This window comes from Sciurus vulgaris, assembly GCF_902686455.1.
Source record: "Sciurus vulgaris genome assembly, chromosome: 4".
NCBI classification, from domain to species: Eukaryota; Metazoa; Chordata; class Mammalia; order Rodentia; family Sciuridae; genus Sciurus; species Sciurus vulgaris.
Window position 1 is genome coordinate 87,435,037 of NC_136464.1, and position 21,689 is coordinate 87,456,725.

Genomic DNA, 21,689 nt, shown 5'->3' on the forward strand with positions numbered 1-21,689 from the left:
TCTGAGACACTTCATTCTTTTATTTAACAAATGCAATTGGACTGCTACTCTGATTGACACAGCAGATTCAGAACCAAATAGACAGTGCCCTGTCCTCTTGAACCATACAAATTGTGGAAGGAAGGCAGAGGACTGACATTAGCCAAAGAAATGCAAAGATGCCCTCAGAGATCTGCTTAGCAGCACAATCAAGATAGGAAAAGGGGCCTAGGTGACACAGTGCTGATGTTAGGGAAGGATGCTCTGGGAGAGTCTGAGGCCCTGACTTGGGCTGGCTCTGCATGAAGCCAGGAGCCAGCTCTGGGGAAAGAACCTTCTAGAGAGGGACCATAAAATGCAAATGCCTGTTGTCAGAGAGCTAGGGGCATCCATCCAGCATATCCATCTTTGCAAGCCAGCTGCTCTCTTTGAGGTCCCCAGGGTAGGACAGACATCCCTCATCCACCTGCCTGGATGTCATTCCTCCATCCTTCCTGCCCCTCTCACTCATGATACAGGGCTCTGCTCCATACCTACACTTTCCAACAAAACCTTTCAGTATTCCAATCCTAAGGGCTCTTTGACCTCTCTGGCATCTGCTGTCTCTATTGCTTTATGTGGATAAGCATATATTCATTTCTATGCACTTGGACCTCCTCTGCTAGGCTCTCTCTTGCCCTCTTCTATCCCTGGGCTGCTCAAGGGCAAGGAACTTCATCCCTTCTGTCTCTCGTGCCCCCAGGCTGATCACAGGTTCCTCAAGTGTTGACACACAGGGAGTCTGAAAAGATTGCCTGGTCCAATGCCATCCCTAACTGAATGAAGACTCCTAGAAGTCTTGCTTCTCATCCTAGAATGCCTCATGTGGGCAAGAAAGGAAGGAACTCCATAGAACTAAGGCTACATTGGTTGGAAAGTAGTTTCCGAAAGGATGATTAAAAATTTTTTGAGACTCCAATAATATCAGCTTCCTAATAGTAATAGTTGAACTTCAATAATATTAGCTTTCTTATGGGAATGCTTGGAAGCTTTCACAAGAACCAAGGCCAGACAGAGGGATGATGACTGGCTGGAAAAGGACCAAGGACTAAGAAACCAGATGAAGGAGGAGGCCAACTATCCTCTTAGAGGTGAGATCCATCCCAGAGCCCCATCTGACCATTCTCCCAACAGTTCAGATCTCCAAATCACCATCAACACAGTCCACCAATAAAACATAGCCTCCTTCCCACTCAAAACCTCCCCTATCCCAGCATTCCCAGAAGTCCCACAATTCCAGAACTCTTTAGTGTCACCTAGAAAGCTAGAATATCCTCCAACAAAACATGAAGGTACAACAGGCCTTTAGCTTCAAGGCACCTTGCCATTCCAGCCGGAGTTGAAGGGCATCTTGAGCACCCAGTGCTATGGCTAATGGAGATGAGACCATGGTGTCCAACCCTGGAAGAGGGAAAGCCAGTGGGCATGAGGATGAGATGAATGTGGAGATGTGCTGGGCACTGCTGCTAACCTTTCACGAGGACCGTCCTGGCCTCGGCCCACTCGCTCCTCCCGTCTGACGTCAGCAGGCCGATTGGAGGTAAGCGTTCATCCTCGTTGGAAGCCATTTTGACTATCTTTCTCAACTGAGTGAACAGATCCCCCTCACTGAGACGGCGGAAATTAATGACAACATCCAAGACAAAGAACTGTGGGGGAAACAGGTCAAACATGTCACTCATGGCAGCTGGCCCAAGGTGCCAGGCCTTCATTGAGACTTCACTGGTCATCTTAGGCTGGGGATTGCTCAGGCCCAAGGTTCCCAAGGTATTTGGTATTCTGAACTGTCCAATTTGGGAAATGACCCAATGTTGTTGACTGTGCTGAACTTCAAGCTCTGTCCCCTGCCACCACTGAACAAGGATTAAATTTAGCCAAAACAAAACGTGCTTTTGTGGTTCCCAGTTCATATAAAACCTTTATGTCTTGGAGGAATGGTTCAACCACTGTTGGAGGGCAGTCTCTCAAGACTAAGCACATGCATACTTATGACTCAGCAAATACTCTTATAAGTACATATGGTTTAGCCTATGACTTGGAGAAACATACCCATGTATACTGAAAGAAATATGAAGGAATGTGTGCATATCAGCCTTTTTGCATTGGCAAGATGGTAGAAAGAGCATCATTGTTCTCCAGGAAGGGAATGGATAAGTAAAATACAGTGCTCTTATGTAGTGCAGAATTAACTAGAATGAACTATTTAGAACTATGGGGATAGATCTCGAACACACTGGTGATTGAAGAAAAACAAGTCAGCCAGCAGATAATATGGAGAGGAAGATTAAAGTGGAAAACCAACACACTGAACACTCCTGTGTTGTCTGCATGTGCCCTGTATGTAAACTCTATGGTGCTATCATTCTGTCACTTTGAAGGTGAGAGACTTGGGCTTCATGAAGGGCCAATTCCCAGGCTAACACATCATTTTAAGCTGATTGACATGAGTACCTAGCCCCTTCCCTGAGCAGTGTCTACATGGCCTGATCCAGAGCAAGTGTCCAAGAGATTTTTTTTTCTAGAAGGGGTGAATATTGTGTTATATGGGGGCTGGGAAATTCTGGGTTTGATTTTGAGTGAAGATGGAAAAAGTCTTTTGTTTTGTGACTGGCTGACCATGTGCCAGGTGGGCTTGGTAGCCTCTTGCTGGCCTTCAAACCTGGGAACAGAGGTGTCAGCCACCCTCCGATGGCAGGCAGACTTTCACTGGGCTCCCCACTTATTATAAATGTGAGATGAGCCCAAGAAGAAAACACTATAGAACAAGTAGAGGGGGCTGGGGATCTATGGTATGGTTGTCAAACAGATTTTAGCATTTTAAAAAGCAAAAACAAGAAAATATCCCCTAAAATTCCCTTTTTCAGGTAAAATATTTTTGTGAAGCCTCAATATATAGAATATATAATGCAGTGAACACTAAGAAGGGGTCAGAAACCCATCCTGGTCTGTTCCCCAGACCTCCACAGGGTCCTTACTACCTCGGTGGAACCCTGTTTGAACACCTAAGCTGCAGGACATAGAACATGCTTGGGGCATTGGCAAAAACTGGGGGTCTTTTCCACTCTTGGGCAAACCATTTTCTGAATTTCACATTCTCATCTGTCAAATAGAGATTCAAAGATCCCTTCTGCAGGTTCATTTTGAGGACTAAATGGGATGGATGAGTGTAAGTGCTAGACCCGTGATTTAGCACAGGGGGTCTCATTCAACAGGCCTTAACAGGGTTCACCTGTCTGGGTGTGGTCTCCAGAGAGGCCACAGCCTGGGAAACTACATGGAAATAAACAGATGTGCGGGGGGTGGGGGGGCACCAAGGCCATGCTGGGCTTCATTCACGACCCTCATTTTGTCACTCAGGAGCCTGACCTGGGTCCTCAGGGCTGACGTGAGAGCCTAGGGAGGGCATTCCCTATCTGATGACTCTTCTTGTTCTTAAAAACTAACTGGTGGACAGAAGTAGGACTGACTGGGAGTAGGAGAGCCCACTTTGGGGCCACTGTTCCCCAGCTCACTGTGTGACTCAGGGAAGTGGGCTGAGCACCCTTGGAGAAGCAAAATGGATGAGCACACTTGGCCACTGTGTAACCTCATCCCCTCCCCCAAGTTGGAGGGGCTGCAGAGGTGACAAGGGACCACTTACCTGGTTGCAACAGGCCACAATGACATGTTCAGGCTCAGGCATGATGCTGCTTTTCTGGGCCACCAGTGTGTCCTGGGTGTGACCAGGGAGCCGGTAGGAAGAGAAGAGCCCATAGTACTGCTTCATACAGAGGGGCTGCCCTGAAAGCTGGCCTCTGGCACTGTCAGTGGGGATGGAGTGGCTGAAAGGGGAGAGCAAGAGGGAAGCAGGCAACCATGAGAGAATGGATGAAGGGGAGAGAGAATCCGTTCTCGTGTGCCTCTGTGCATGTGTGTGGTGCTGGGGATCAAACCCAGGGCATTGTGTATGCTAGGCAAGCACTCTACCACTGAGCTACACCCACAGCCCTCTATTGCAACTTAATTAGGCAAAATGGGGTACCAAGCCCAGAAGTGCATTATGATGTCAATTTCAGAGCTCACTTCTTCACTTTTTAAAATAGCGGAATGCCCCATTTCCTTGGCTCAGAGAGACCCTCAGGATTGTCTCAAATTTCCCCTAATCCACCCCTATTTCATGCACTGCTTATGTGCCCTCAGTACCTTTGCTTATGCTGATCATTTATTAACATGGTTTCACTCTTACACCTGCATTCTGCAGTTCCGTTTAGAAAACTCTCTCCTCTCCTCTAAAAGCCTGCCACTTATCACCTGTTCTAGAAGCCTTCTTTATTTCAAGGCATAAAGTTCTTTTTCTTCTATGGTCTCTGCATGACTTGTGTCTATCATTCCTCCCATCCTACCTATCCACCAAGCATCCATCCATCCATCCATCCATCCATCCATCCATCCATCCATTCTTTCACACTTTCAGTCAACAAATAGTTGCTATGCCAGGCACCATTCTGGGGTCTGGAATACAGCAGCAAACAAGACATGATTTTCCTGCTTTGATGGGGTGTGACAGTCCTAAGATATGTTGGTGAGGGAACAGATCACATGTAGCAAATTGGTAAACAGGATGATATCAGGTAGTGAGAACAAATGGCTGGCAGGGGCAGGAGGATGTAGCCACTGGGAGTGGGGAGGCAGTCTCACTGAGGCCCCAGTTCACTGAGCTGAGCCCAGTGAGTAAGAGGCTACCATGTAGGCAGGCAGGGTGGAGCGTCCCAAGACACTGTCCCTCAAGGTATAAGTGACACACCAAAGTCATGATTGACCCATGATGATGAATGCCAGAATCCAGAAATACTTGTAGCAACATTATGGAAATTTAAAATCTATTGAATCCCATAATAAAACACATATTTTGTCCTTCCTTTCTGACATTTTTCTAGCAATCCATTGTGAGTTTGTTTTACAAAAATTAAAAAAAAAAAAAAAAACAGCCCTCCTTAGAAATAGTTTGAGAAGCAACTGTGGAATTCTAAAAGACAGAAAGGAAGCCGGTAGGATTGAAGTTGAGTGAAGAGAAGGCAGGAGAGGTAGACAAGGCCAGGTCCTGTGGTTTTCCTTGTTTTATTTATTTATTTTTTGTTCATTTGTTTTTTTTTTTTTTTTTTTTTTTTTTTTGTGTGTGCTGGGAGTGGAACTCAGAGCCTCACCTGTGCTAAGCCTATGCTTACCACTGAACCACACTCCCAGCACTGTTTTACTTTCTTAATGACCTTGGTTGTATGAGGAGAGTGGGAAAAAGGGTACCCCAGGAAGAATGAGGAAGAAGGCTATAGCTGAGATGGAAAAGTGGGCTTGGGCTGTGGGGGGAGGGAGAGGAAGAAGAGCAGCCTAGGAGAGTTCTGGAGGGAAAGTGACCACACCAGAACATAGTGGATAGATGCGGGGTGAGGGAGAAAGAGGGACTTCATGATTCTTAAACTTACCAACTAGTGATGTGCTGGTGTGCTTACTGAGACAGCAAGACAAGGTGAGAAGCAAGTTGTGAGGGGGGACATCCAAAATTCTATGGGGCTCTTCTGTAATGACTGGGAGACATCCAGCAGGGATGCCTGGGGCTCATGGGAAGAACAGAGATGGATAGCTGTATTTTGTGTCTTGCCCGATATCTGAGAATCTTTTGAGGGTGGGGATGAGGCTTAATTTCTCTTCCCAGCATCAACATATTGCAAAATGAATTAGTTAATTAATTAAGGATCCAAAACAGGTACTCAGGCAAATGTTCCTGCCTTATGGCATTTACAAACATTGAACACAGGAACCTTCATGCAGATATGCATGGATGTGTGTGTGTGTGTAAGCGCACGCGTGTGTGTAAGCACACACACACCTAGGATTCTGTGTTTAGGACTGTCCATGATAAATGGCTTCAAAGTTCCTAGGCCTAGTAGGCAGGGCTAGTGCCCTCTCTCCACTGTCTAGCTAGGCTGCTGTAAGGGATAAGGCTCTCTGAAGACAGAGGATTGAGTTTTGGAAGGAGGCAGAGCATTGCCGGTGAGGAGAGAGATGGCCAAAGAAACTCCTTGAGCAGAGAGAAGTTCTGGAGATCCAGTGTGGGAAGGTACAGTGACCATGACATTAGAGGGTACTGGGAAGAGGGTTGAGGCATGCATGGTTAGCTCATGCATTGAGGAGTTTGCTGTGTGCTTCCTTTCAGGCTGAGAGATTTTAGGCCTCAGAGGACAGTCATGGAAGCCCCATAGAGAGGCTTCTATTGATATTCCCATTTGACAGGCAGGGGATAATAACTAGAAGCCATCAGACTCAGAGGTCAACATTGGCAGTTTGTGGTAATCTGACTTTAGATTCAGGTTGATGACCCTAGGGTCTGACCTATGAGCCTTTCTGCTCTTTGTTTTCTGAGGGTCCTGCCTCTTCCTTTCTAGAAGGGATGTGGGTCTGAACCCCAAGGCTGGGTATAGACTGAGCTGGATCCAGTTGAACAAAGAACACAGGTTGCTCCTTGTTCCCTCCTGGCTGTGTACCAGAAGCAAGTTACCTAATCTCTCTGAGTTTCAGCTTTATTAACTGTTCAAAGGACACTACTTTGGGCTCCTCTCTCTTTCCAGCACCTACTGCCCTTATATACTATGCCTCTGGAGACCTGGGTCTTCCAAACATCCTCCCTCGCCTTGTTATTATCAGGAGGCTTGGGGCTCGGCCAGAAGAGGAACTTTCCTTCTAAAATCAAAGATAAGCTACTGTGCTTGCACAACTTTCTCCATCTGTTGGAGCATCCCCACATCCACTGAGTTTGGTAGGGTTGAAGAAACAAGCTCAGAGCAAGGAGACCACTCCCCTCACATAGTACAGCTAAGTTCACCACCACCTTAATCTAACAACTCTTCTCTCTCCACCTTCCATGTGTTCCATAGACTCCTGACAAATTCATGCTGTGCGAACATTTGAGGTTTTGAGGGAGGAAGGCATTTAATAGAAAGATCAAGGAAGGATGGTGTTTATTCTGGGAAGAGAAATGTTCGATGGTCAAGTCAGCTGGGTTAAAGGTCTTTCTGATGCTGAGGAGTGGACAGGGGAAATGCTGGCTTTGTGACTGCGGCCAGGAATACAGAACAGGAAGAAGACAAGGTCCCTGTCCTCTGGAGCTCCCTGTCTAGCATGGCAGGGAGATGGATGCATGAAAAGACTGTGCCAGAGCAGAACACTACCCATCTGGAGCCGGCCCCAGGCCTACCTGTCCAACAGGGTCTTGTAGCTGAGCACACCAGAGATGAGGCTGGCTGCGAACCTGCAGATAGAGGAGAGGCTGAGTTTGTCCTTCTTCTCTCCCTCCTCCTCTCCCTCCCTTCTCTCTGCCTCCCTTCCTTCTTCTTTTTCTCCTCCCTTCCTGTTTCCTCCTCCCTACCTTTGTCTCTGCTCTTCCTGTCTCCACCTTCTGTTCCACACTCAACCATCACCCACCATATGCCAGGTCTGTGTGTGCACTAATCAGATGTGGTTCCTGCTGCCCCTCCCCCAACACTGTCAGCCCATCACAAGCCTTGCATTAAAAATGGTCCCTAGGGATGCATCAGTTCTTGGGGAGAGGAGAGGAGAGAAGAGAAGAGGAAACTGGAATCATCTTGAGGAAAAGGAGGAGGAGGGAAAGGGGGCTAGGAGAGGCTCCAGAGTCAACAGGAAAGGGCTGGATGGTGAGGGGTAGAGTTCTCCCTGGGAAAGGCCAGAAAGGGGGTTGGGACCCTCAGAGTTTGGGAAAATTCAGTCTACTGGGAAAAGCCCATAATTTGGTTCTCTTAGTGGCTAATCAAAAGAAAAGTGAGTACTGGGGGACTGAGGGGAGGCCCCAGAGAAGTGTGTCAGGGGACCACGTCATCTTAATTGTCCATGGATGATGAGGCAGGGCTTAATTGCATAGGGAGGAAGTGCCCCTCAGATGCAATTTGGAGAAGTGTTTTCAGAAATTCATCCATCCACACTCCTCCTTCTGCCCCAGTGAAGTTCTGGCTGCAGGGAAAGGGGAAGATTACCTCCATCACTGGCCTACAGTCAGTGCAGCTGGCCTTGCAGAGAGGATCAGGGTGGTAAGGGACTTCCCAGCGTGGTTAAACCCTGCCAGAAAACTCGAGGACCCTACATTTTCTCCTCAGGCCACTTTGGCCTGCCTTCTTTCTGAATTGACCCCACCATTTGTCCCATTCAGGTCTTGAGAGCAGAAACTGAGACTCCAGCAGGAGGACCCTTGTACTCCCCACCCCCCACCCTCACCTGTCATCGTCATCAGTGGGCCCAGAGGCCCTTCCAGCGGCTCAGTGAGCTCTGAAATTGCAGCAGATGGCAGAGGCTCTGGCAGCAGCGGCTGGCAAGGAGCGATGTTTCCACCCCTCTGGAGTCTCAGTTTGGAACCTGGGCTCTGGAGCAGCAGGGGCTTCACCCTCCGGCAGTCTGGGGCAGTGTGTCCCAGCCAGGAGTACGGGTGAGTGGCAGAACACACACCTCCTCCCAGAGCCTCAGCCAGGTCAAGGCTTCTATGGGAATCCCCAGGGTCCATGACCTCCATTTAGTACCCGCCTTAAAAAAAATATTTTGAGGAAGACTGTGTGTTTATTACCTGAGTGCAGCTATGCCTAAACTTTCTGACCCAATGGTCCGGACAGCCACTGTGTTGAGACATTTGGACCCAGAAAGCTCAACCAATACACAAGCTGGGACCTTCCTTGTATTGGGACCGGATGCCCTACTATGGGCAGGTTCCCAAGTTGCAAGTTCAGGAGCACTGTGGCCTCACCTTAGCTGGTCGTTGGTGTCTTGAAAGTGCTGCTGAGCAAAGATCACAGCTGGGCTGGAGTTGACTGGCAGAGCCAGGCGGTTATTGAGATACATGTCATTGAGCCAGAACTCAGACACCTGCCAAGAAGCACCAGGAACAGGAGCCATTCTGGATTTTTGGTGATACATCCCTCTGATGCCCACACATACCCCTCCAAAAACAGGGCACCTTTCCAGTGGAGATTACCAGTTCTATCCTGGCAGCCCCAAGGAAAACTGGGGCACCTCATTGGATTATTCACTTCATTCATAACTGAGCCCCAGTTCTGTGCTTGGGCCCAGGTGCTCTCCAGTCCACCAGGCCCATATTTCATCTCTGTCCCATTCTGTCTCCTTTCTTCCATTCTTGTCTCCCATTCTGGATGGTTAGTGATACATCCCTGTACCCTGCCTGTGGGTCTCATTTCTGTTTTTTACTCTACTCTGCTTCTCTGACTTCATTTTTATCTCCATTTCCCCAAGATCTATTCCCATCTTTCTATCTTGTCTCAATCCCCCACCTCTATTCCCATCTTCCCCTTATTCTTATCCCCCATCTGTCTTATCCCTATCCTTGTCCTTTATCTCTCCTCCTTCTTTCTCATCTTACCTGCCCCTCATCCTTGCCTTTTGTGTTCCCCCAACCCATGCTACCTATCTGGTCCCATCTATCCCCTATCCCAGTCTCTCCCTTTGCCCCATTTATGTCACCCACCTGCCTCTCACTAAAATCCTCCATCTGTCTCTACATCTGCCTCCTGCCCTTCACCCATGGGACCCTTGCCAGCCCCTCCCAGCAACCCTTACCCAGTTGGCTGTTTTCTCCTGTCGCTCTAAAAGTTTCTGTTGCAGGATCTCACCAAGGCCACCAGGGGCCCCAAACCGCTGCACAATGGCCTGGCTCTTTCTGAACTGCTCCTCAGGGACCAGGTGCTGCATGCACTGCAGGTAGGTGGCCAGTGTCTGCTGCAGTGGGGGCACTGGCAATTTGGGCAGCTCCTGGAAGAGGGGGTTCACAGGCACTCAGTATGCATATCTTTATTTATAGGCCACGATTGTCCCTGAGATGATCCATAGCATGCATCTCATTCTGTCCTATCCTGTTCCCGATTCTGGGACCTGCCTCTTTCTAGGGCCTGGTTCAACAGAATTATGAATTAAGGATACTTATGTTTACTGTTCCTGTCCTTCACTATGTTTGGGTCCCAGGAAGGTACAAAACACAGAGGAAAAAACCTTGATGTTGGTATCAGCCAGACCTTGACCTTAAGGCTGACTAGTGGTATGACCCTGGGCAAGTCCCTCTCCCTCCCTCAGTGTGTTTCTTCCCATGTAAAATGATCCTTTTATAGGATCAAAGGGATAATGCATATGAAAGTACTTATAAACCATAAAGGATAGGTCTAAGATGAAAAATTATTGGTATTGTTGAATGGGAAGGGTGCTACTCTTATGGAGATTTGGATGGATCAAATATGGCTTTGGGTGGGAGACATGGTTCAGTGCTACTCTAATGACAAGAGTCATTAGTGCTGAGGAAATGCTGACAGTCACATTTCCTAATACCCAAATCCCTGGCAAGATGTTTCCTGGGAAGATGGCCCATGCCCTGAACTTGTTTCATCACTCCCAATTATGAATCCCAGGAAGAGGATTTTGTTCCATGTGGGGATTAGGGGTGGGAAGGTGCAATGGAAGTCCTTCCTCTCCAAATTTGTTCAAGCCTTGGCTTATCATCCATAGAACATAAATAACAACTCGTATCTAGAGGGTCACACAGAGAATTAAATGAGAGAAATGACTGGCCACAAGTAGGCACATCATAAAAATATTATGGTATTACCAGTCTTATCCCTCCAAAAGAAATCCTAAGAGGAAAACTGTAATCTTGGGGTGCTCCAAAGTGTGTCAAGTCAGGAGAGAATCCCAACTGCTGAGAACCCACCACAAAAACCCAATCATGATTATCTTACCCAGGCACTGTACTTCCTAGTTGCCCAGTTGCATTTCATTAGGAATATCATGGCTGTCTTCAACTTTGTCACCCAGCCAGGCCAGAATTTTTTGTCCCATTTATAGAAGAGAAAGCTGAGTGGAAAAACTAGTCCAAGGTCACAAAATAATCTGGTGGCCAAGCTGGAACCGAAACCAGTCTGTACCCAACATCTGGGGATTTGCCTCTTTCTCTGGGTTGTTCTCTCCAGTCTCCTGGACTCCCTTTTCTACCCCTTCCCTCCCTGCTTAGCCCCTGAAAATGGTAAAGCAGGACTCTTGATATTGCTTAATTTGTAGAGTTGGCAGGTGGTGGGCTGCTTTCCTTGGAGGAATTTCTCCTCTACGGGGTGGTAAGTTTCCATGAGGCAGCCAAGAGTTCACCCCACCATGGTTGGCTGAGAGCAAAGGGGCCCCTGGAAGGCATTCCCTGCTCTGTTTCTGCCCCTGTGTCTTGAGCAGAGGCAGAGTGCTGATAGATGAACACAGTCCCCTACCTGTCTGATCCTGTCTCTAGAGTTCATTGCTTCAGCAGGGTGTGAGGTTTTGGTGCCAACTACAGGCTGCTGCCGCCCTGGGGACATGTGAGAACAGGTTTGGGCAGTACCCCATTTGTTCATCCCACTCCCAGAAAACCAGGTCTTTCTCCCTATTCAGCCACTCTGGTCTTCTCTTGCATTTGGTGGGGTGGTCTGTGTGGTCAGTAGGTGGTTAAGCAACTACAGAAAGCTCAGCCCAGTTGGTGACCTGGCCAAGAGTGCTGGCAAGTCTGACTGGAGCCACCTCTAGAAATGGCTATCCTTCTTCCAGGCTCTCATTGTAGGGTAGGATTCAGCCTGGGTAACAGGGAATCAGAGATGGATAAAAAGAAATGAAGTGGGAAATCTCAGGTCAAACACTTCAGGTGCAGAGGGGCTTCTTTTCCAGATACTTTTAGACTTCTGAATGGAACCAACAAGGGACTTTGGAACCTGGAGTCTCACTCAGGTCCATGCATGCTTTCTAGGCAGTTCATGGAAACCAGGCTCTGGACTGGACTCAGGGATGATGGAGAGACAAGAACCTGCTTTTTAGGAAACCACAGTCCAGGGAATGGGGGTCATGGCAGGAACTAGAGGTATCAGCAGAGGAGCTGATTAACTGCAGAGGTTGGGGCAACATTAATGAGCAACTTCAAGGTCAGAAGTCAGAAAATTCTGATTAGGGTTTCAAATGAAGGCAGAGGGAAGAGGAAGAATAGTGGCAAAAAGACATATATGGAAGAGGAATCAGTACAAGCAACAACCTGAAATTAGATATCTTGTTCTAACACTTGAAGGATGCCTAGCCTGGGAGGCTGGCCTTGTTTCAAACCAGTGGAGAATGTGGTGCTTAATGTTCCAGGGCTAAACCAGTGACAGCAGCTGGTGCTAGGCTGTGGCAGGGTTTGTAGTAGGGAATTCAGCCTCACCCTAAACAGTCACACTGGGCTCAAAGCCATCTGAAATGGAAATGGGCCAGGGGAGGTGGCAAGGGGAGTAGTGTATGTCAGAGGTCAAGGGTTCCCCCTGATCTTGGGATTAGGATGTGTGGCTGTCAGCATTCCCCAGCACTTCCTGAGCCACACCCAGCCCCTTCAGGGACTCTGGGCTCCTCTGCTGGCCTTGGGCAGCACTGCAGCCTGGGCCTCATGCCCAGGAGAATGCAGGGTTGGGAACAGGAAAATGCTGGGTGTTAGTCCCCCTTAGGACTATTCTGGAAGCAAGGGCATGTGAGTGAGGAGAGTACAGGTAAGACAGGGCTCCAAAATGACTCACAGTTTCCTCCTCACTGTTGGAAGTTTTTTCAGCCATCTTATGGGGGATTTTTTCCAGGATAGGCATCTTGGTGGCCCTTGATCTCAAGTAGCAGAGGTGCAGATCTGGGGTACAAAGAAGGAGAAGCATTAATACAAGAGCCACCTATACCTGCAACAAACCCTTTACCTCCCACAGCCTGATCTCTGCCCCATGAGGAGGCCAGAGCTTGAAAGTAATGTCGAGGGACTGCCTTGCAGATCTGGCTCTAATCTTTGATCCCAGGCCTGTTCCTGTGACTGCAGTGATCTCTCTGAGCCCCAAGTTGGAGAGGATGGGTCCTGAAGTGAGCCTCTAGCTAGGACCTACTCTATTGAGACTGCAGCTGTCCAAGGCCAACTGATCACCCCAGAGCAGCACTGGAGGTAGTAGGGCTGGGTTTGCCTACTTCTAATGCATGAGGGGTCACTATTAAATACTAGCTTTGCTCCTGCCTGGAATCCAACTGGTATGTGCTTTATTAATTAAAATATTTTTTCTCATTCAACTTTGAGTTTCTCAAGGGCAAGACCATATCTGCTATGCCCAGTGTTTCATCCTTGGTGCCTGGCCCAGGGTCTGGCATGGAGTATGGGGAATGCTAGTAGACTAAGGAAAAAAAAAATGCATGTGTTAATGTACATGAGCATGAATGACTCCAAGGTCCTCTATGGCCCTTTGCTCTATCAGGCATTCTGGGGTGTTTGGGAGCCTGGTCTATGATGAGGGCAGGGAGGACACTGGGGCCTGCTGGAAGGACTATGACTTAAGCTGTCACTGATCAGTAGGCTCCTAGGGTAGGTACCATGGAAATGTGGATGGAGATGATACAGGAAACTGGGTGACCAGGAGCCTTAAGAGTCACCTGACAACCTGGGGATGGACATTAATTTTGAAAGTATAGAAGTGAGCTAGCTCAAGAGGGGCAAAGGCCAGTTTTTAAAGCTGTGGTGGTACAGCCTCTACCCTCTGTAAGCCCTGTAAACTTAAGCCTGCAGAGGTATACAACCAGGATTTCATCCAAACCACCCTTTATTCTTTTCCAAGAGTCTGAGGCAGATGTTTAGCCCATTCCACCACCACCACCCTATGCAAAGGCAACTGCAGCCCTGGTGCTGAGGCTTAGCTGGCCTTGGGAACACAGCATTCAGAAACATGGATGCACTAAAGCCCAAGGATGGAAGATCCTGGGACTGAAAGGCTCTGCTGGCAGAAAAATGTAAAGCCCTTATAGGCAGGTGTAGGGCACTCCCAAACTAAGCCCAGAGACTGCAGGGACTGCCTCAAACTGTATGGCCAAAGTGAGGGTCCACTCTAACATTATGCTGTTTTGAGGGGGCCATGAGGACAAGGTCAAGTTTGTAAAGTCCCTACAGAAGGTGCAATCAATGCCTCTTCTTCCTCTTGCTCCCCAGAGGTGCCACACAGAGTAACACTTGTCAGCTTCAGAGACCCCTCATCTTAGGAGCACAAACTTCAGTCAATGATTTCCTGGTGGTCTCCACTTGCCAACTCCTTTTCTTCCTGGGGCCACCACCTAGAGGGTGTATGCATATATGTCTTTCTATCTGTTTGGTGCCCTCCCATCTGTATTCCCCTTGACCTGGTTGTGAAAGTCAGTGGAAGGGATCTCTCTGCTCTGGTGGTCCCACCCTACTCTGGTCGGGCATCACAGGCATCTCTGAGCAGCGAGCTCGGTCAGACTTGCCACCTGCTGTCGCTCCTCTCACCTTTCTGTGAGGGTTTGGAGAGAGCTGAGTGCTCCCGGTACTTCAGGAAGCTCAGGATGGGTCCCGCGGACCCTCCCGCGGACCCTCCCAGAGGGCAGAAAGTACAGTTGTCTGTGGTTCTAGGTGACATGAGAACATGCGCGCGGAGCCCTGATGGTGAAGCCTCTCCAAGCCCAGGCACCCAAGCTGAGTAATGCCGCAGCCTCCTGAATGTTCCCCGACGGCGGTTGCTACCATGGCCTGGGGGGATTTGGAGAGTCCTAGGGCCTCTGGGTCCCGATGCCGTCGCTCCTTGGACAGCACCTCCGGAGGGACAGCGCCTCTGTTCCTTGCCCTTCGCTTCCCGGGCCCCGCTTCCTGTGCCGCCCTCGGCCCGACCAGCCCAGCCCTTCTCACCTGCTCTCCTGGGCTCTGGTTGCCTGCGCTGCCGCTGCACCACCAAGCAGGACTGGGGGCGGAAACGTGAGCCAGAGGGATGGGGGTGGGGGGAAGGCGCGTCAGCAGCGCAGAGATGGGGGCTGCCACCTAGGCGGGTAGTAGAGCCTCCGACGTCGCCGGGTCCGGTGGCAGCCCGACTGGCTGCAAGCGAGCCGGCCGCGCCACTCCTCTCCTTCCAGTTCCTCCTCCCTCCCCTTTCTCCTTTTCCCTCCCTCCCTTTGCCCCTCCCCTGCCTCTCTTCCTCTCGGTCCTCAGTCCTCCGCAACCCATCCCCCCGCGATCCCACCTCCCAGTCCCGGAACCTGCCTGGACGGCTTCCCTGATGATGTCGCCAAGCAGCTGCAGGATTCAGACCCGAACCGGGTACAGAACGCTGTCCTGACGGTGTGCCGGTTGCCCCCAGCCCAGGCGTCCCCAGTCTAAGCAATCCTCCAAACCCACCATCGCTCACTGCTGTGGCTGCATAAGCGGAATGGTGTTTGTGGACTCCAAGGGAATACTGCCCCTCTCCCCAGGGGCTAGGCCATGCTCAAACCCTGCACTATACTCCCGTTCGAAATAATAATAATGAATCAGCTTGTTGATCCCTGTAGAACAGTCCTCCATTTGCCATCCCATCCTTTCTGGCACTTTGGGGTGGGAGGTGGAATTGAGGAAATACATACTTGGGCCCACCCTGGATGACAGACCTGGGGTTGCTTAGGACATTTGACAAGAGGCAGACATTCCTCCCAGACAACCCTTTCGACATACAGATGCTCCCAGAAGAGTACACACAGAGACTCACCACAAAGACAAACACTGCTCACACACACCTTGCCAGACTCAAAGACCAAAGACAGACATGCACACGCCAGCAGTGTAGACATGCTCCCCTACACACACATAGATGACCCTAACCCAACTAACTGCCTTTCCACACTGGAATGGAAGGACTCTGCAGCAGTGGCTGTGGGTTCCAGTACTGAGAGTATCTGCACACTTGACCCTGGGGCTCCCACTACCAGGATTCAACAATGGGAAACTTCTCTGGCCCAGGGTGACTACTTCCATTCAGTCCAGGGCCTGGGGGTTGGCACCAGTTCCCACACTCACATCCTTTCCCTTTAGGATTCAAACCTGCTTGGCAAGGACACAGCAGAGGTGCTGACAACTGTTCCCCCACTCCTTGTAGGATACAATCTGCCTAACAAACACACATACTCCCTGAGATGGGACTCGTTTTCCTTCCTCTCTCCTTGAAAGATGGAGCCCATTTCCCTTCCTGTCTGCATTAGCTCTCTTCTTACTCCTTTCTCCAAGCCTGGAAGGATCCGGATTCAGGTAGAAAGGGAAGCCCAGCCCAGGATCCTAGGGGCTGTGGCTTGTTCCAGGAGGGTCCTCAAGGGCGGGGTCGGCTATCCAGACTGAGTGGATCCTCAGGCTTCTGCTGGTGTCGCCCAGCAATGTGCTGAATTTGAATAGGAAGGGCTATCTCTGACTGAGGGAAACGTGTGCTGTCGGGTGTTAAGTGGAGAAAAGTCCACATTGGGTTTGCTTCCTTTGTATCCCCTTTCCCAGGTAACAAAAGAGCCACCGATTCTCACATGTCTGCCAGACTCAGGACTGGATTGGGGTTTGAAGACCCAAATAATCCTCCCCTCCTACTGGCTTTGTGCCAGTATGCCCACCCTCACCAGTAAAGAGACTAGGCCTCCTCGGACAGACATGGTTTATTAATTCGGCGGAGGCGCCGCGGGGCAGCAGGCCAAGTTTGGCACTGGGAAAAACCGAAGGGAGTACAGACAAACGTTCTGCTCTACGCTAGGGAGTTCCGAGGTGGTCGCTCCCTCACCTCCACCTCTGCCAGGAGTGCAATCACTTCTCATACCTTGGTGTTCCAGACCCCGTTGGATAAGAGGGAGAGGACTAGGGAATGGGTCGCGGATAGGGGATTAGGACAAGGAAAGTCAAGACTGGGAAGGAGCTGGGGAACTCGCTGGAGGAGGCGGGTACTTAGCCCGAGCTGGCCAGTGTGCTCGCAGGGCAGTCACCTTGACCCAAGGGGGTAGGGTGGGTGGCTTGGAAGAGGAGCGGGGCTGCTAGCTGTGTGTGTAGTAGTAGTTGTAGTCATCCTCACACCGGTCAAAAGGGTCAGGCGGGCTGCAAGGCTCGCCATCCGGGCCCGGCACAGAACGCTCACGTAGGCGCACAGCGTCGTACAGACCCTGAGGCGGCTCGTCTAGCAGCACATCCCGTTCAGAACGCGAGCGCGTCAGGAGGCCCACGTTGCGCAGGAGCAACAGGACCGGCGCATAGAGCAGGTTGGCCAAGCCCATGCCAAGGCTGAGCTGCTCAAAGCCAAGCGAGTGTACAATATGGCCAGCTACTATGGGCCCGAGCGCGTAGGCCACGGAATAGGAGATGTCAGCGATAGCGTAGACGCTGCCGTAAACTGAGACGTGGCGCACGTCCACCAGGAAGGCTAGCGTGGGCAGCAGCGCGGTGTCCACTAGTGCAATGCCGAAGCAGAGGCCACAGAGGGAGACCACTAGCGGCGCGAAGGAGCGACAAGCTGGAACAATGCACGAGCTGGCGCCAATCACTGCCAGCCCCAGCGCACCATACAGCCACTGCAGGTGTGGGTAGCGCGCCGCCAGCCGAACGGTGAGGTAGACACCTAGCACGTGGGGCACGAAGGCCGGTAACCAAGCCATTCCCATCTCCCACTCCGACGCCGCCATCGTGTTCTTCATCCACGTGGCGATAGTGGGCTCGAGGAAGGCAAGGGGAATGTTGCAAGTGGTGAGCGCGCCGGCTACCACAGCGATGTAAGGGTCCAGCATGAGACGATGGATGGGCGTGCCCACCGGCAGATTGGCCCGTGCGCGTGCAGCTGCGGAGAAGGGCTTAGCCACCGCCAACAGCAGCAGCGCGTCGAAGAGCGAAACGGCAGCAAGCACCAGAAAGGGCACGCGCTTGCCAGCGAACTCGTAGAGTATGCCCCCGAAGGGCGGCGCCACTAGGCTTCCGAAGCTGATGAACGCCAGCGCCACGCCCAGCGCTCGACTGCGCTCAGGCTCCTCAGGATACTTGTCGGCGATCATGGCAATTCCGGACGTGTCAGCGAAGGCTGAGCCCAGGCCCTGCAGGCTGCGTGCTGCGAAGAGCGTGGCATAGTCCTCGGCGAAGGCAAACATAACCGTGGACGCAAACATGACGCCCAGGCCGATCAGCAGCGGCACATCGTAGCTCATGCGGTCAATGAAGGGACCGCTCAAGGGATTCACCAGCAACTGCAGTATGGCCTTGGAGGCAAACAGAACTCCAATTTTCACATCTTCACTCTCTGTGGGGTAGCGAGGCCGCAAGACAGATCGGGCCGGCCCGGCAGCCGTCGGGGACGCCGAGGTGTTGGCAGTGTAGGCGCTAGCATTAGCCAGAGTGGGCGGCGGCAGGGTGGGCTCCCACACCTCGGAGGTCGGGGTTGGGCTCTCGCTGCCCCCACGCATGTGAGCGATGTAGTCGGGCACGATGGGCACGATGACCATGTACAGCATGTTGTCCAGTAACAGCGCCACGCACACGATGACCAGCACCAGGCGCCGCTGCCTCTGGGGCTCTTGCAGTGCCGCGCCCACCGCTTCCGACAGCTTGGTGGCCGCTGCCCGGGCCTGGCCGGCCGGTGCCGCAGGTTCCATGCCCCCACCTAGTTGCTCCTCCGAGGACGCCTCCACCGGAGTCGGGCACCGGCGTCCCGCAGTGCAGAGACCAGGGTGCAGGACTTCGGGGGCGCGGTCCTTGCCGCGGAGCGCCCCCTCGGCCTCAGGTGGCTGTGGGGCTCATGCCCCCGGGTCCAGGGATATGTAAAGACTCCGTCCGGCAAGGAGCCGCCTCGGTTTTTAGCCGATCCTGGGACCCGCCGCCAGTGGGCTCAGGTGCGGCTGCGAAGGCGGGTGCGCAGAGGGGTTGGGGCAGAGACTGGGCGTGCTACTCCGGGGGAGCGCAGCAAGCACTCCCTGCCGTGCCGAGGCCGCTCCCGTGGGCCGAGGGACATGCTTCTGCCGCCCGCCGGCTCACTAGCCCAGCCGCCGCGCTCCCCTCCCTTCGCGTCGGCTCTTGCCTCCTCCTCCGCCTCCTCCTCTTTTTTTCCCTTCCACTCGGGGCTGTGACGCGGCGAGTCCCGGCCCCCGAGTGGTGCCCCGGCCACTTGCGTCGCTCATGCTAATACGACGTCGGCGGGGCGGGGGCCAGGGGCGGGGCGCGGCCGGGCAGGGGTCTGCTACCTCGATGAGCCGGGGCTAGAAACCCCAGGAAGGGGTCTTGGTGCAGAATAGTCCTGCACAAACCCCTGCAGATGTGCGCATCATGAGAGGAGCGGGCCCTTGGTCTCCCCCTGTTCTAGGACCTACGGGGTCAGTCCCCGTTCTTCTCCTGGGAAGAGGGGCGCGGCAGCCGGTTCCCCGCAACCCAACAGGAGAGGGGCAACCCGTGGCTTGAGATCGCCACCTCAGAAGGATTTCCGCGCACAGAGGGCTGGGAGCCCCCGAGGTGAGCCGTGGTGTGTCCATCTGTTCTCGCAGCTGGAATGTGGAGCCGCTACCCCAGGGGCGCTGGGCACCGACCCCCAAGCCCTTTCTCTGGCTCCGCCCCCTGGCCCCTTCCACCCCCGCGGAAAGGGAGGGGGAGGCTCAGAGACTGCCGGGCCTGGTGTAGACCGACCAGCCCTTCGGCAGAATGTCACCGCAGCTAATTCCTGGCTATGAAACATGTGGGGAGTGAGGGAAGAAGTCGATCGCCCCCACGCAGGATTCGCAAATATCAGCCCTGTCCCTCGCAATCTCCCGCACTGCCTTGGCACCCTCCTCCCTCCCGCTTGCCTGGACTCTCCCTTCAGCTATCTCTGTGCAAGTCCCACAGCTCCGCCTCTTCTCCCTTCTCTCCTCCTCACCCCCTCCCCACTCTTAACTCCTCCCAGGCCCTCTCGGCACCAGACCAAGCCCTCCCTCTGCTCCTGCGAGTCTCCTCCCACTTTTCTACCTACCTTGATTCCGCTTTCCCCAACTCCAGAATCACCTCCCAGCCCCGGGTAGGTTCCGCAGTTACGTGGTCCTCTCTTGGAGCTTTAAGAAACCCAGCCTGGGAGCTGAGCCCACTCACCAGGCAGGGCCCAGCAGCCTTGCTGTCACAAGAGATTCAAGGGAGGCTCACCTTTGGAAAGGTTTGCACACTCCGAGGCTCCCAGTTCTTAGCTGACAGATTGAGCTGTCCAGGAGTGTATGCTGGGCCTGATGCGTCCCCAGTAAGGCTTTGACCCTGAATGGTACATGGAGCCTGTGTTCCAGTCCGCAGACTGGCAAGAGAGAGGCGCAGAGGCAGCTGAGGTTGGGGGACCGGTGATGTTGAGATTACAATTTGTCTTTCTTCCAGAATCTCTAACCTTCTCATTCTTCTGGCCTTACAAACAAACTAGCATTAGATCCTGCTTCCACTCCTTGCAGGAGGCATCATGATATAGTACAAAGAATGTGGGCTTTAGAGGCAGACAACTTAGGATGACTCCCAGCTCTGGTACTTACTAGATAAGGGGACGTAGGAGGAATTATTGCGCCTATGTCTATTGGTTACTTTTTCTGTAAAATGGAATAATAGTATTACCTACTGCTTAGTGTTCCTGGCATAGTAAGAGCAATGTAAATATTTGCGATTGTTATTATTATTGTAAAATGTACAGTTTTATCCTCGTGCCATAGTTGAGAGCTGTGTGAAGAACAGATAAGACATGGAGGCACCCTGACTAACGGGATAGGTCCTCTGGTTAGGTGGGCATTGTGATTTCAGGCTCTGTCTGGGTTGGTAGAGGATGCAAAGGGAACTGGAAAGTTGGCTTCTGTTCCTGAGCTGTCTGTGAGATGAGGCAATGAAGATCAGAGAGTCAGAGTGAGAGGCATCTATTGCCCAATCTTGCCATCTATTGCCCAATCTTGCCAGGCATCCCAGGAAAGGAGGAGAAACTCCTCTACTTGTGGCATTGCTGGTGCATGCTCTACAGAGAACTGCCCTTTGGTCTGAGAGAGGGAAAGAGTGCCATTGTGGGGACAGGCCTGGCTCTGACTTACTTTGGGTGAGTCACAATCCCTATCAGGGACGTAGCCTTGGCCTCTGTCTAGTAAGGATTTAGGTGGGTGTTTCAGTTGGAAACGTATGTTGCAGAAGGGCTCTTTTAGGGTGGAAAGATTATTTTAAATTTTATTTGAGAGTCTTTATTCAGTACCTACACATTCTCCAGCTCATCCTAGTCTCACCACTAGCTGGCTTTACACGTTTTTGTCACCTGCCTGGGTTTAGTCACTTAAGACCTCTGAGCTCTTTGGACACTCCCACTGAGGCTTTTAAAGGGGGCTGTCTTCCAACATTCAGTGATTGCTTATACATATGTTGCTTGCCCTGCATGATTGAAAACAGGAGGCAGGAAAGAATTTGAGCCTGAAGTTTTCTTTCTTGTGGTTAAATAAGAATGGAATCTTGGAGAAAATTTCCCAGTACCATCAAGGTGGATACCACTTCTCCCAGCTCCCTAGGCCACACACTTTATAACTATTTCTGATCATGAAGCTAAGTTACCTCATGGATCATGCTTAACTCTCCAGTGCCCCGTTCCTGAATGGCAAGAAGCGGGCTCATTTATTAAGCACTTGCTCTGTGTCAGGGGCATTGTGTGTTCAATTTTATTTCATTCTTCCTCAATCCTGGTGCAGTATAAGTGCTATTCCCCTTGTCTTACTGGTTGAGGAACCTGGGCATAGAAGACCTTGGTCTTTGCTTAAGATCCCTATAACAGATCCTGGATTTAAACCCAGACTGTGGAACCTGCCTCGTGGTCCTCATGCTATGTCTTGTTATGTTGCTGCTGCTCTAT

The 21,689-nt window shown here is 51.6% G+C and overlaps 2 protein-coding genes across 5 annotated transcripts in view; both read right to left on the bottom strand.

Annotated features, from left to right (window-relative positions):
* The window catches only part of CHAT (choline O-acetyltransferase), a 49,396-nt gene extending 34,456 nt beyond the window's left edge, over window positions 1-14,940 (bottom strand). For 2 of the 4 annotated variants that reach the window (XM_079137342.1, XM_079137341.1), the window contains exons 1-8: window positions 14,750-14,886; window positions 14,016-14,160; window positions 12,606-12,709; window positions 9,625-9,816; window positions 8,798-8,916; window positions 7,247-7,300; window positions 3,659-3,839; window positions 1,490-1,667 (exon numbers count right to left, since the gene is read on the bottom strand). In XM_079137342.1, the coding sequence (XP_078993468.1) occupies window positions 1,490-1,667; window positions 3,659-3,839; window positions 7,247-7,300; window positions 8,798-8,916; window positions 9,625-9,816; window positions 12,606-12,671 (790 nt within the window). In that variant the 5' untranslated portion in view covers window positions 12,672-12,709; window positions 14,016-14,160; window positions 14,750-14,886. Of the gene's footprint in view, window positions 1-1,489; window positions 1,668-3,658; window positions 3,840-7,246; window positions 7,301-8,797; window positions 8,917-9,624; window positions 9,817-12,605; window positions 12,710-14,015; window positions 14,161-14,749 lie in introns of all 4 variants that reach the window. The other 2 variants (XM_079137343.1, XM_079137344.1) reach the window with 2 other exon arrangements.
* Window positions 14,941-16,487: 1,547 nt separating this feature from the next.
* On the bottom strand, window positions 16,488-19,363 carry SLC18A3 (solute carrier family 18 member A3). The gene has a single exon (XM_079136576.1). It carries the CDS (start codon window positions 18,469-18,471, stop codon window positions 16,873-16,875), a length of 1,599 nt encoding a protein of 532 aa, XP_078992702.1. The 5' UTR covers window positions 18,472-19,363; the 3' UTR covers window positions 16,488-16,872.
* Between the last annotated feature and the right edge of the window lie 2,326 nt (window positions 19,364-21,689).